Source organism: Hetaerina americana, unplaced genomic scaffold, assembly GCF_022747635.1.
Source record: "Hetaerina americana unplaced genomic scaffold, ioHetAmer1.1.p SCAF_77, whole genome shotgun sequence".
Taxonomy (NCBI): domain Eukaryota; kingdom Metazoa; phylum Arthropoda; class Insecta; order Odonata; family Calopterygidae; genus Hetaerina; species Hetaerina americana.
Genome location: NW_027287394.1, coordinates 1,285,473 through 1,301,112, shown reverse-complemented (window position 1 = coordinate 1,301,112; position 15,640 = coordinate 1,285,473). Strand labels below are relative to the sequence as shown.

Here is a 15,640-nt window from a genome sequence, read left to right as displayed (position 1 = left end):
GGTATCCAATTCTAATCCGTATCAGCAAGTGTATCCCTTTTCAAATCCTTATCCACATCCGTATCTGCGTATGCATCAGCATCTGCATCCGCATCCGTATCCGCAAAAGTATCCGTGTCCGTAATTGAATTCGCATTGGTAACCACATCCGCATTCGTAACGGCATTCGCATCCGCATCCAAATTCGAATTAACATTTATATCCGTATCCGTGTCCTTTTCCATTTTCGTTTCCAATTCCATAACCGAATTCACCTCCCTATCCGCAGCGTTAGACACATCAGCATATGTATCCGCATCGCCTCCGGATAAAAATTTTCATTCAAATTTATATCCGTATCCGGGTCCTTTTCCTTGTGCGTTTCTAATTCCATATCCGAATTAGCCTCCCTATCCGCATCGCTAGACGCATCCGCATATGTATCCGTATCTGCATCAGGATCCCCAATTTTCACGTCATCCATATCAGCATCCGTATCCGCATTCGTATCCGTATCCAAATCCGCATTCCTAATCCGCATATGTATCCGTATCTGCGTGTATATCTGCATCTGTATACGAATCTATATCCTAATAATATCCGTTTCAGAGAATGCATCCGTATCCGCAATGGTTTCCGTGTCCAAATCCGAATGCGTATCCGTATCGGCATTCAGATCCGTATCCGCTTTGCATTCACATCTGTGACCCACTCCGTATATGCCTTCGTATTAAAATTTTTTTGAATCCATATTCGCATACGTGTCCCAATCCGTTTCCGCTTCTGTATTGATATTAGCATCCGTATCCCTATCGAAATCCATATCCGCAACCGTATCTGCATTAGGATCTGCATTCGCATCCATTTCCGAATCAGGATCTGTATTAAAATCCACAGCCGTATCCGTATCCACATCCGTATCCGTAACTATATGCGCATTCATATCCGCATCGGTATCCGTACACGCATCAGTATCCGCATGTGCATCCGTATCTGTATTCGCATCGTTAACGGCCAACTCATCCGCATTCGCATCAGTTTTCAAATTGACATCGGATTCCCTTTCCTTATCCGTATCCATATCCGCATCAGAATCTGCATCTGCATCAAACTGCATCAGCATCCGCATCTCCGTATCCAAACACGATTCGTATTCGCATCCCGATCCGCCACCTCTTCTGCTTTCACATCTGGTTCTGGATCCGTATTCGTCCCGCTTCCGGATCTATATCCGCTTCCGTGTCGTGATCCGTATCCGTATATAAATTCGCATCAGTATCCTAATCCGCATGATAAATCCCATCTGTATCCGCATCCGTATCTGAATCCGCATTCAAACCCATTTACGCATCCAAATTGAAATCTGTCTGGCGTCCGTATCCGCATCAATATCCGTATCCTAATTTCTGTCAGTTTCCGTATCAATATCCGAATTCCCCTCCAAATTCGCATACGCGTATATATCCGTATCCGCTTTCGATTCCGTATCCATAACCATATCCGTATCCGCATATGTATCCGTATCTGCGTCGGTATCCGCATCCGAATACGAATCTGAATATGAATCGGTATCCGTTTCTTAATTTTCATCCGTATCCACTTCGGATTCCGTATCCGAGTCTGCATGCGTATCCGTATTCGCATTCAGATCCGATACGCTAAGTATTTATATCTGCATAATGGGCATAATAAATCTGTATCCACATCCGTAATCAAATCCGCATCCGTAACTGCATCCGCATCCTTATTTGCATCAGATTCCCTATCCGTATCCGCATTCATATCCATTTCCACATCAGAATTCATATCTTTCTGCCAGCCGCATTCTCATCCGTATCCGCATACGTATCCTTATTCGTATCCATATACGTATCCGAATCCGTATCTTCATTCGTATCTACATCCCTGTTTGCTTCGGGATCCACTTCCGTAATTGAATCAGCATCCATTTTCCTTACCACAGCTCATCTGAATACTTATTCGCATCCGCATCCGTATCCGCATTTGCATCCATTTTCGAATCCACATCCGTACCCACATCGGTATCCGTATCCATTTCCCCATCCAAATCCGCATCGTTATTCGCTTTCGTATTCGCGTCTTTAACCTCCTCCACATACGTAAACGCTTCCGCATAGGTCCCCTTATCCGCATTCGTTTTAGCATCCGTATCCGCTTTCGTATGCGTTTTCGGCATTGGCATCCGTATCCGCATGCGCATTCACATCTGTGTCCGCATTCGTATACGAATCAGTGTCCGCCTCAGCTTTCGCATTGGCATCGATGTCTTATCCATTTCCACATCCGTGTTTGTATTCGAAACATTATATACATCCGTAAAAGCATCTCTATCCGCATTAGCTTCCATATCCGCTATGAACACACACCCACATCCGTATCCGCATTTGTATCCGCATCATAATCCACACCCGTAACATTGTCTGCATTCCCATCCCCATTCTCATCCGCTTCCGAATTACATCTTTATTTGTAGCCGTGGCCTTAACCGTATCCACATTCTTTTCCGTATCCGGAACTTTATCCATATCCGCGTCCGTATTCGCATCAGCATCCGCCTTAGCATCCGCATTGGCATCTGCATCAGCATCCGTGTCTCATCCGTATCCGCATCCATATTTGCATTCGCATCAGTATTCACATCCGTATAAGCATCCGTATCCGCATTAGCGTTCATATCCGTATCCTTAACCGAATTGGTATCCACTTCCGTATCCGCATCCATATTCATGTACTCATCTGCATCCACAATTGCAACTGTATCCATATCCTAATCCACCTTAGCATCCCCATTTGTATCCGCATTCTTATCCATATCAGCATCCTAATACGTATCCCCATTGGCGTCTATATCAGCAAATTTTTCAGTTTCCGCACCATATCCCTATCCGCATCCGTATCCGCTTTCGCATCCGAATCTACAATTACATCAGTATCCGCTTCCGTTACTATTTCTGCATCCGTGTCCGCATCCACGCCGGTATCCGCAACCGTATCTGCATTCGTATCCACATTCGTATCAACACCTTCGATACTTTTGGTGTTATTTTTTTACGATTTATTACGATTGGAATCTAGGGGGGCTGACACTTTTCATGGTGAAATAATAAAAATTAAAAATTCTAAAAATGGAAGTAATGCCTTTAGAATACCGCAAGCATTTACTCCTTAAGAGCAAGACATCTTTTGGATATTTTTCGGTAAAATTTACACATTTAATAGAGGTGAAACTTTTGACCTAATTCTTTTCTACTTAATTTTTGGTCATTGAGCACGAATTATTCCTTTCCTACGTTTCCCTAACCATATCCGCATTTCCCTAAACACATCCACATATCCGCATGCGAGTTTCCATCCGTATCCATTCCGAATCCAAATCCATATCCGTATTTGCATTCACATCCTTAATAAAAACCGCATGTTCATATATATCGGTATCCGTATCTGCCTCCTTGGCCGAATCCGTATTGGCCTCCGTGTCCGAATCCTTATCCGTGTTCCATTCCGTATCTGCCACAGCATTAACATCCGCATCCCTATCCACATCCGAATACGAAACCGCATCGTATTCTGCTTTCGAATCAATATCTTATCCGCATCCGTATCCTCATCCGTACACGTAACCGCATGTGTATCCACATCGGTATCCTTTTCCGTACATTCATGCTTATCCGCATTCAAGGCCATTTCCAAATAAAAGTTCATATCCGTATCTGTATCCGTATCAGCATCCGTAACCACATCCATGTGTGCATCTATATCCACTTCCATATCAATATTAGCATGCGTTCCCCCATCCAAATTTGTATCCGCATCCACATCTGCATCCTGTCAGCATCTGCATCTATCTCAGCCTCTGTATTCGTATTTGCATCTATATCGGTATCTGTATCAACATCCGTATCCGTATACATATCCCTATCCATATCTAAATCGGCATCCGTGTCCGCATCAGTTTGCGCATTCGTATCCGCTTTATTACCGTATCAACATTTGCATCCGCATATAATAACGTATCCGTTTTAACTGCCGCATCCATATTCGTATCCGTATCAGCATATGTATCCACATCCGTCCCCTTATTCGTATCCGCATCCTCAACCGAATCCGTATCTGTACCTGTCTCGGCATCTGTTTCCGTATTCTCAAAAGATTTCGTATTCGCATCCTCAGCCGCATCTTTATCCGAATCCGTATCCGTTTCCGCATCCGGATGTTTATCCGCATTCGCATCCAGATCAGTATCCGCATTAGCGCCGGTATACGCATGCGCATTCGCATTTTTATCCGCATCCGTATCCACTTTGAATCAACACCCTTGAAACCTTTTCGTGCTAGTTTTTACAATCTTATATTCCAATTTCAATCCAAGGGGGGTAATGGCACTTTTTCGGTGAAACGAGAAAAAATTTTAATTTTAAAAAGGGATTATTTGATTTAAAAACACCTCAATCATATACTCTTAAGGATAAGAATGACGTTTTTGCATACTCGGGAAAATGTACACTTTTACAATGTTTAAAACGTTTCCGCTAAACTATCTGATTTCGCATCCATATTCTTATCGTCACCTAAATTAAAATTTGTTTCCGCATCGGTATCCCCATCTGCATTTATATCCGCATTTGCATCCGTATACGCATCCGTGTCCTAATCTGTTTCCATATCCGTATTCGCATCTGTATCCGAAACGCTATCCACATCCACATTTTTATCCAAATCCCCATCAGTACCCGCATTTGTACTCGTCTCCGTTTCAGCATCCGTATCCGTATCTAAATCCACATCCGTCGCCGCATATATATCCGTATCTGTTTTGGTATTCGCATCCGTATATAAATCTGTATCCGCATCGGTGACCGTTTCCAAGTATGCGTCCGTATTCGCATCGGCTTCCGTATCCATATCCGAATGGGTATCCGTCGCCGCATTAACATTCGTATCCGCTATGCATTCACATCTGTCTCCGTATCCGAATCCGTATTAAAATCCGTATCCGAATCCGTTTTAGCATTCGTGATCCAATCCGTATCCGTTTCTGTATCGGTACTAGTATACTTATCCCTATCCAAAACCATATTCACATCCGAATCTACATCCTTATCAGTCTGTGCATCCGAATTTGTTTCCGCATGAGCATTCACATCCGTAGCCGTATCCATATCCGTATCCATATTTACATCCTAATTCGTATCCGTATTTTCATCTCTATCCGCAACCTTATCCGCATATTTGTCCGCATCTGAATCCGTATCCGCGTCCGTATCCGCGTCCGTATCTGCACCAGCCTTTGTATCCGATTCCGTATCCGTATACCCATTCGTATACCTAACCGCTTCCTTTCATGCATGTGTAGGGATTATTCTCCGCATTCTCATCCTTATCCGCATCCGTTTCCTTAACTGTCCGAATCTGCAAATGTAACCGCATCACTATCTTCATCCATATACGTAATCGCTTTTGAATATACACTTTTATCTCGGTCCGCATCCTCAACCGCATCCATATTCGCATATGTATCCGCATCCGTGTCCGTTTCCTCACCAGTATCTGATTTCGCATTTCTATCCTCATTCGCATCCAAATTCGCATCTGTATCCGCGTTAGTATCCCCATCTGCATCTTTATCCGCATTCGCATCCGTTAAAGCATCAAAATATCTCCCGTGTCCTTATCCGCATCGGTATCAGCATCCGTATCCACATCCGCGTCTGTATCTTCATCCACATACGTAACCGCATCCGTATCCGTCTCCTTTTACGCATTCGTTTCCGCATCCATTATCCGCTTCCGTATGCCAACATGAATTCGCATCCGTATCTGCATCCGCATTCCCATCTGTATTCGCATCCGTATCCCCATCTGTGTTCACATCCGTGTCCTTACCCGTGTGCGTTTCCGTATTCGTTTCCATTTCGGTATTCCCCTCCGTATTCGCATCGCTATCTTTATCCGCATTTGTATCCGTATCCGCATCAGTGTCCGCATTTGAACCCGCAACCGTATAAGCATACTTATCATCAATCGCATCCGTATCCGTATCCTAATCCGCATCTTTATCCGAATATGTATCCTTATCTGCGTCGGTTTTCTCATCCGTATACGAATCTACATCCGCATTGGTATCCGAATCCAAATCTACATCTGTATCCGCATGAGTATCCGTTTCCGCATTCAAATACGTATGAGCTATGTATTCACATGTGTGCCCGCATTCGTACCAAAATCAGTAGTCACATTTGTGTCCCAATCCTTAATCGCTTCTGTATCTACATTAGGATCGGTAATCCTATCCATATCCGTATCCGCGTCCGTATCTGCATCCGCATCAGCATATTCATCCGTATCCGTTTCAAAATATTCATTTAAATTAAATCCATATTCGTTTAACAACCGTATCCGTATCCATATGAGCATCAATATACGCATCGGTATTTGCATCAGTATTCGCATCCGTATCCGTATTTTATTCCATATCAGCCACCTCATAGGCCTCCGCATCCGCGATGGAATTTAAATCCGTATCCATACAACATCCGATCCATAACTTCATCAATATCCACATCGGAATCCGTTATAACATAAGTGTCCGCATCCGTTTAAGAACCCGTATTCGCATCCTTATCCGCCACCTCTTCTATATCCACATCTCGCTCCGCTTCCGGATATGTATCCGCATCCGTATCGAAATCCGTACCCAAATATAAATTCCCATCCATGTCTGTATCCGCATCCATATTGGAATCAGCATCTGTAACTGTATCCGCATCCGTAAAGAAATCGATATCCGTGTCCGTAATAGCATCCGTTTCTTCTGCAGAAATTGAATATGTTTCACATCCGTTTCCACATTCCTATGCATATCCATTTCCATACGGTTATCTGCATTCGTGTCCATTACCATATCTGCATTCGTATCAACATCCGTATCTGCATTCGCATCCGTTTCCGCTTCCTCATCCGCATCCACATTCGGATCTTGCTCCACATTAGTGTCCATTTCCGCATCCGGATAATCATCCGGATTTGCATCTGTATATTCATCATAATCTGCATCCGTATCCGTACCTACATTCCCAACCTCATCCTAATTCGCTTCCGAATACCCAAATGTATCCGTATCTTCATTTTTATCCGTATCCTCATTCGCATCCGTATACGGAGCTGCATCCGTCTCCACGTCTGTATCCGTATCTGCTTCAGCATCCGCATTCGCATCGGTATCAGCATATCAATCTTCGGTATTCGCATCGGTATCCACACCCTTACGCTCATCCGTTTCTTTATCCGTATTAGCATTCATATCTCTATCCAAATCCGTATCCGCATCCGTATCTGCATCCTCATCAGCATCAACATCCGCATCCGTTTCTGCATCAGAATCCCTATTAAAATCTACATTCATATCTATATCAACATCCGTATTTGTTACTATATGCGCATCCATATCCTCATCGGTATCAATATACGCATCAGTATCCGATTCCGTATTCGCCTCGGTATCCGTCACCTCATCCGCGTTCGTATTCGAATTGATTTCCGTATCCGTATCAACATCGGCATCCATATCTGCATTCATATCCACGTCGGTATCCGTATCAGCATTTGTATCCACATTCTCATCCTTATTCGTATCCACATCCTTAACCGAATCCTTATCCGTACCTGCATCGCTATCCGCATCCGCAAGAGTGTTCGTATCCGCATCCTCAGCTGCATCTTTATCTGCATCCGTATCCGTTTGCGCATTCGCAAATGCTTCTGTTTGCGCATCTATATTCGTTCTCGCATTAGCATCTATATACGCATCCGCATTTGCATTTTGTCAGTATCCGTATCGATATACGTATTCGTATTTGTGTCCGTATCCGTGTCCGTATACCTATTTTTATCGGCATCCGGTTCCACATTCGCATCAACACCTTCGAAACCTTTTAATGCTTCTTTTTCCGATCGAATATTTGAAGCTAAGGGGGGGTTAACTTTCTCTGTTCATGGTAAAAGAAGAAAAAATTAAATTGGTAAAAATGGATAATATGCATAACCAAACCTCAATCATGGAATCTAAAACAAAAGAATGACATTTTTCCCTAATCTTCAGTAATATGTACACGTTTAAAATATTTACATCGTTTCCGCATCAGTATCTGATTTCACATCTGTTTCCTCATCTGTATCTAAATTCGCATCTATATCTGCATAAATATCCCAAATTCCATCCGTATCCGCATCGGTTTTCGTTTCCAAATCTGCATCCGTATTCGCAAATGTATCCTTATCTGCGTCGGTAACCGCATCTGTATTCCAAACTGTATCCGCATCCGGAATCCGATTCTAAATCTGCATCGGTATCCGCATCGGTTTCCCCATCCATATCAACATCTGTAACAGCATTCAGATCTGCACGCGCTATACATTCATATCTATGGCCGTATCTGTATCCGCAGCTGTATTTAAATCCGTATCCAAATCCGTATTTTTAACCGTATCCCCATCCGTATGCGCTTCTTTATCCGAATCAGCAAACGTATCCCTATTGAAATCCGTATCCGCATCCGTATCTGCATCCGCATCTGCATGTGCATCCGCATATGTTTCCGCACCAGCATCTGTATTAAAATCCACATCCGTATCCGTATCACCATCCGTATCCGTATCCGCATACGTATCTGTAACTATATCGCATCGATATCCTAATTGGTATCTGTATCAGTATTCGCATCCACATCTGTATTCGCATCGGTATCTGCCACCTCATTTGAATCCGCATACGTATTTGAATTGAAATCCGTATCCACATCCATATCCGTATCTGCATTCATATTCGCATCGGAATCCTTATTTGCATCAGTATCCGCATCAATATCTGAAACCGGGTTCGTATTCGCATCCGTATCCGCCATCTCTTCCGCATTCACATCTGGTTAAGTATCCTTATCCGTCTCCGCATCCGGATATACATCCGCATCCGCATCGTAATCCGTATATGTGTATGAATTCGCATCCGTATCCTAATCCGCATATGTAATCGCATTTGTATCCTTGTCTGTATCCAAATCGGCATCCGTATCCGGATTAAGATCCGTTTCCCATATGCGTTCACAATAGATTCCGAATACTTATCCGCATCCGTATTATAATACGTACCCGAATCCGTATTCACATCCGTGTTTTTATCCGTATCCGCTTCTGTATCCGTATCTGCATTCGTATTTATATCCGCATCAGCATCTGCATCCACATCCGTTTCCAGATCAGCATCCGTATTAAAATCCACATCAGTGTTCGTAGCCACATCATTATCCATTACTATAAGTGCATCGATATCCTTATCGGTATCCGTATCTGCATTATTATCCACATCCGCATCCGGATCTGTATTTGCATTGGTATCCGCCACTTCATCTGCATACGCATTTTAATTGACATCCGTAACCGTATCCACATCCGTATTCATATCTGCTACCATATCCGCTTCTGAATCCGTATGTGCATTAGTATCCGCATCCGTTGAAGAACCTGTAATCTCATCCATTTCCGCCACCTATTTCCAATCCACATCTGGTTCTGAATCCGTATCCGTTTCCGCATCCGGCTTAATATCCGCATCCGTATCTTAATCCGTATCCGTAGGTGAATTGTCATCCGTATCCTAATCCGCATAATATATCGCATCTCTATCGGCATCTTCATCCGAATCAAAGTCCGCATTCGTATCTGCATCCGTCCCTTTATCGGTATCCTCATTCAGCACCACTTTCGCATCCGCTTTTCACGTCTGTCTGGCATCCGTATCCGCATCAGTCTCCGCATCCGAATCCGCTTCCGTATCCGTATCTGCATCCGTTTTTGCATCCATATCCGCATCACCATTCGTATCAGTGTCAGCATCTGTTTTCGCATCCACGTCCACATCCGCATTTATTTCTTCATACATGTCCGCATCGGAATCCATATCCGTATTAAAATCCGTAACACCAATCGCATCCCTGTCCGCCACACTTTCCGTATTTGCATCCGTATCCACATCCGTATCTGTTTCCTTATCAGAGGTCGTTCCGAACCCGTATCCATTTCCCCATACGTGTCCTTATCCGTATCCCCTTCGATATCTGCATCCTTACCTGTGTAAGTATCGGTATCCGCAACCGAATCCCTATCCCCATCCGTTTCTGTATCTACATAGATGTCCAAACCTGTACTGGATTCTGCATCCGGATCCGTATACGTATCCGTATCCGCAACCATTTATGTATCCGTATCTGAATTAGCATTGGAATTCGCATCCGTATCCGCATTCACATCCCAATTTGTGTCCACATTTGTATCCGTATCCACCACATCTTTATCCTTTTTTGTATCAGTATTTTCATCTGTATCCGCAACCGTATCCCCAGTGACCGCATTGCAATCCGTATCCGCGTCAGTATCTGCGTTCACATTTTCATCCGCATCCCAATCCGCATCTGAATACGTAACTGGTTCCCTTTCTGCATCGACATAGAATCCGCATTCTCATCCTTATCCACATCCGACTCCGTATCCGTAACCATATCTGTAGAAGTTACAGCATCCGTATCTGCATCAGTATATATAACTGCTTCTTTATCCGCATTTGCAATTAGTTCCGCTTCTTCTTCCGCATCCACATTCGAGTATTTATCCGCATCCGTTTCCGCACCAGTATTTGATTTGGCATCCGCATCGTATTTTGCATCCAAATTCCAATCTGTATCCGCATCAGTATCTGCAACCATATCCCCATTCTCATCCGTTTCCGCATCAACATTCTATCCATATCCTTGCCCGTATTCTAATTCGCAACATTATCCGCATCCGCGTCTCTATCCTCATCCACATACGTAACCACAAGCGTATCCGTCATATGATCCTCATTTTTTTCCGAATCCACATCCGTTTCCAGATGCGTACCGGAATTCGCATCCGTATCGGCATTCAAATTTATGAACGCATCCGTATTCCCATCCATATCCGCATCCGTGTCCTAATCCGAGGTAGTTTCCGTTTCCATATCCGCTTTTGCTCCCGTATACGCATCGCTATCCGCATCCACATTTGTATGAGGATCTGCATCGGTGTCCACATTTATACCCGGTTCAATATCAGTATCCATGTCAGCATCCGTATTCAAATTTAATCCGCATCCGTATTTGAATGTTCCCATATCTGCGTAGTTATAAGGGTCGCATCGTCGTATCCACATACGAATCTTCATCCGTATCGTTATTAATTTCAAAACTGCATCCGAATACGCATGTGTACCCGTATCCGCATTCAGATCCGTATCCGCCATGGATTAATATCTGTCCACATCTGTATCCATATCCGCATCTGAATGCGTATTTGCATCCGAATCCTCATCCGTATCAGCATCCGTATCCCAATAAAAATCCATATCCGAATCAGCATCCGCATCAGCATCTGCATACGCATCCGTTTCCGCAGTAGCAGTTCAATTAAACTCCATCCGTATCCGTATCCACATCCGTATCTTTATCCATATGCGAATCCATATCCGCAACCATATCCGTATCCGCATCAGTATCCGAATTCGTATCCGTGTCAGTATCTTGTTCGGATAGATAATAACATCAGCATTCGTACTGGTATTTGCATCCGTATCCGCATCCGTATCCGTATTTGCATCCGTATCCGTGTCCTAATTCATGTCAGTTTCCGTTTCCATATCCGAATTCCCATGCCTATCCCCATTGCTATCCGCATCCGCATATTTATCCGTATTCCAATCAGTGTCCACATTTATCACGTCATGCGTATCTGTATCCGTATCGGCATCCGTATCCACATCCTTTTGCGTATCTATATTCACTTCCATATCCAAATTAGCATCCGTTTCCCCATCCAAATCTATATCCGCATCCATATCTGCTTCCCGTCAGCATCTGCATCTGCCTCTGTATCCGTATTGGCATCCACATCGGTATCTTTATCAACATTCGTATTTGTACCTATATCTGCATTCATATCCGAACCGAATTCGTATCCGTACCTGCATCAGTATCCGCATCTTTTTTCGTAATCTTAAGAGATTTCGTACCTACATCCTCAGCCGCATTTTTATCCGCATCCGTATCCGTTTCCGCATCCGGATATGTATACGCATCCGCATACATATCTGTATCCGCATTAGCATCCGTATACGCATGCGCATTCGCATTTGTATCCGCATCCGTATCCACATAAGAATCAACACCCTCAAAATTTCTGGTGCTAGTTTTTACAATCTTATATTCCAATTTCAATCCAAGGGGGGTAATGGCACTTTTTACGGTAAAACGAAAAAAAATTTAAATTCTAAAAATGGATTATTTGCTTAAAGAACACCTCAATCATGTACTCATAGTCATAAGAATGACGTTTTTGCATACTTTTCGGGAAAATGTACACTTTTACAATGTTTAAAAAGTTTCCGCATAAATACCAGATTTCGCATCCGTATTCTTATCGTCATCCAAATTAAAATATGTATTCGAATCGTTATCGCCTTACTCAATATCACCGCATTCATATCCGCATTCGCATCAGTTTACGAATCCGTGTCCTAATCCGTTTCCTTTTGCGTATCCGATTCCATATCTGTGTTCGCATGTGTATCCGAAACGCTATTCGCATCCGCATCTTTATCCAAATCTCCATCAATGTCCGCATTTGTACTCGTCTCCTATTCAGGATCCGTATCCGTATCTATATCCGCATCCGAAGCCGCATATATATCCGTATATGCTTTCGTATTCACATCTGCATAAAAATCTGTAACCGCATCGGTGACCCTATTCGCATCGGTTTCCTTATCCATATCCGCATGCGTATCCGTCGCCGCATTAAGATCCGTATCCGCTATGCATTCACATCTGTGTCCGCATCCGTATTAAAATCCGTATCCGAATCCGTTTTAACATCCGTGTTCCAATCCGTATCCGTTTCTTTATCCGTATAATTATCCTTATCCCTATCTAATACCGTATCCGCATCCGAATCTGCATCCTTTTCAGCCTCGGAATTCTTATCAGCTTCTGCATCCTTATCAGCCTCTGCTTCCGCATTCGTTTCCGCATCAGCATCCGTATTAATTTCCAGATCCGTATTCGTATCCACATCCGTTTCAATATGCGTATCCTAATCCGCATCGGTATCCGTACCCGCATGCGCATCTTTATTCGCAACCGTATCCAAAACCTCATCTCTATTCTCATTGGTAATTGCATTCGCATCTCTATATTTATTCGTACCCGTATCCGCATCCAAATCAATATCCGCATCCATATCTCTATCTACATAGGTATTCGCATCCGTATTGGATTTATCATCCGAATTAGCATCCGTACACGTATGTGCTGCTTCATCGCATCGGTATCCGCATCTGCATTCGTATCCGCAAGAGCATTCACATTCGTAGCCTTATTCACATCCGTATCCATATTTACATCCTTATTTGTATCCATATTTTCATCTCTATCGGCAACCTTATCCGCATCCGTGTCCATATCCGAATCCGTGTCCGCGTCCGTATCTGCACCAGAATTTGCATCCGATTCCGTATCCGTATCCTTATCCGTATACCTAACCGCTTCCTTATCAGCATGTGTTGGGATTATTGTCCGCATTCTCATCATTATCAGCATCCGTTTCCGTAACTCTGTCCGAATCTGCAAACGTAACCGCATCAATATCTGCATGCATATACGTAAACGCTTTTGTTTCCACATTTCTATCTTGTTTCGAACTCTCACCCGCATCCATATTCGTAAATGTATCTGCATCCGTGTCCGTTTCCGCACCAGTATCTGATTTCACATTTTTGTCCTCATTCGCATCCAAATTCGCAACTGTATCCGTGTAAGTATCCCCATCTGCATCCATACCCGAATTCGCATCCATTTAATCATCTAAATTTCTTCCGTTTATTTATCCGCATCAGTATCGGCATCCGTATCTGCATCCGCGTCTATATCGCCATCCTAATACGTAACCGCATCCGTATCCCTCACCTTATCCGCATTCGTTTTAGCATCTGCATCCACTTCCGTATGCGTACCGGCATTCGCATCCGTATACGCATCCGGATTCACATCTGTATTCGTATCCGCATCCGCATCTGTATTCACATCCGTTTCCTAACCCGTGTGCGTTTGCGTAATCGTTTCCATTTCAGTATTCCCCTCAGTATACGCATCGATATCTGAATCCACATTTATATCCATATCCGCATCAGCGTCTGCATTTACACCCGCATCCGTATAAGTACCCTTATCATCAAGCGCATCCGTATCCCTTTCCTAATTCGCTTCTTTATCCGCATATGTATCCGTATCTGCGTCGGTTTTCTCATCCGTATACGAATCCGTATCCGCATCCGTATCTGCATCCGCATCAGCATGTGCATCAGCATCGGTATCCGTATCCGTATCCGCATCCGTATCCGTATTTTAATCCATATGTGCCACCTCATACGCCTCCGCATCCGCGATGGAATGCAAATCCGTATCCGTACAACATCCGATGCATGATTTCATGATTATCCACATCGGAATACGTTATTGCATGGGTGCCCGCATCCGTTTAAGAACCCGTGTTCGCATTTTTATCCGCCACCTCTTCCATATCCACATCTGGTTACGCATCCGTGTCCGTTTCCACATCCGTGTCTGTATCCGCATCCGTATAGGCATCAATATCCGTTTCCGCATTAGCATCCGTTTCTTCTGCAGAAATTGAATCTGTTTCAAATTCGTTTCCACATCCGTATCCATATCCGTTACCGTATTGTTATCTGCATTCGTGTCCATTACCATATCTGCATTCGTATCAGCATCCGTATCAGCATTCGCATCCATGTCCGCTTCCTCATTCGCATCCAAATTCGCACATTGCTCAGCATTCGTATTTCGTATTTCCGCATCCGGATATTCATCCGGATTCGCATCTGTATCTGCATCATAATCTGCAACTATATCCGTATCTACATTCAAAACCTCATCGTAATTCCCTTCCGAATTACCAAATGTAACCGAATCCATGCCGCATCCGTATCCGCATTCGTATCCGTTTCCGGAACTGCATCCGTCTCCGCGTCCGTATGTCTGCATTGCATCCCCATCTTCATCCGCTTATGAAATTACATTTTTATGCGTATCCGTGGCCGCATACGTATTCACATTTACATCCGTATCTGGAACTGCATCTGCCTCCGCGTCCGTCTCTGTATTAGCACATGCCTCAGCTTCCGCATTGACATCTATATCATCATCCGTGTCTTATCTGTATCCACATTTGTATCCGTATTCGCATCGGTATCCATATCCGTATACGCATCCTTATTCGCAATCACATCCGTATTCGTATCGTTATCCGTTTCCGAAGCCACATCCTTATCCGTAACCGTATCCCCATTGGTATCCGCTTCCGTATCCACATCGGTATCCATATCCTAATCTGCATTCGCATTCGCATCTGTATCCGCATTTTTTTCCATATGCCCATCCACATCCGTATCCGTATTCGCGTCTTTATCCGCATTTTTTTCCGTTTCTGCATCCACATCCCCAACCTCGACCGTATCCGCTTTCGTATCCGAATCTGCAATTACTTCAGAATCCGCTCC

At 43.7% G+C, this 15,640-nt stretch overlaps 2 protein-coding genes across 2 annotated transcripts; both read right to left on the bottom strand.

Annotated features, from left to right (window-relative positions):
- Window positions 1-709: 709 nt before the first annotated feature.
- On the bottom strand, window positions 710-1,108 carry LOC139697468 (clumping factor A-like). The gene has a single exon (XM_071596191.1). It carries the CDS (start codon window positions 1,106-1,108, stop codon window positions 710-712), a length of 399 nt encoding a protein of 132 aa, XP_071452292.1.
- A 6,120-nt stretch (window positions 1,109-7,228) lies between these two features.
- LOC139697467 (serine-aspartate repeat-containing protein I-like) lies at window positions 7,229-9,952 on the bottom strand. Its single transcript, XM_071596190.1, has 3 exons — window positions 9,868-9,952; window positions 9,145-9,402; window positions 7,229-7,722 (listed from the first exon to the last, which is right to left on the bottom strand). The coding sequence occupies exons 1-3, from the start codon at window positions 9,950-9,952 to the stop codon at window positions 7,229-7,231; spliced, it is 837 nt and encodes a 278-aa protein (XP_071452291.1).
- Between the last annotated feature and the right edge of the window lie 5,688 nt (window positions 9,953-15,640).

What these genes read in the sequence shown, in the direction of transcription:
- LOC139697467 (XM_071596190.1), bottom strand. Translation starts at nt 9,952, where the DNA reads ATGGATTCCGATGCGGACATGTATGAAGAAATAAATGCGGATGTGGAC. An exon ending in TGCTGACACTGATACGAATG is followed by an intron (nt 9,403 to 9,867) that starts GTGATGCGGATA and finishes ATGCGTATGCAG; the next exon opens with ATGAAGTGGCGGATACCAAT. An exon ending in GGATGTGAATACGGATTCGG is followed by an intron (nt 7,723 to 9,144) that starts GTACGTATTATA and finishes ATACGGATGCAG; the next exon opens with ATAAAGATGCAGCTGAGGAT.
- LOC139697468 (XM_071596191.1), bottom strand. Translation starts at nt 1,108, where the DNA reads ATGCGGATGCTGATGCAGTTTGATGCAGATGCAGATTCTGATGCGGAT.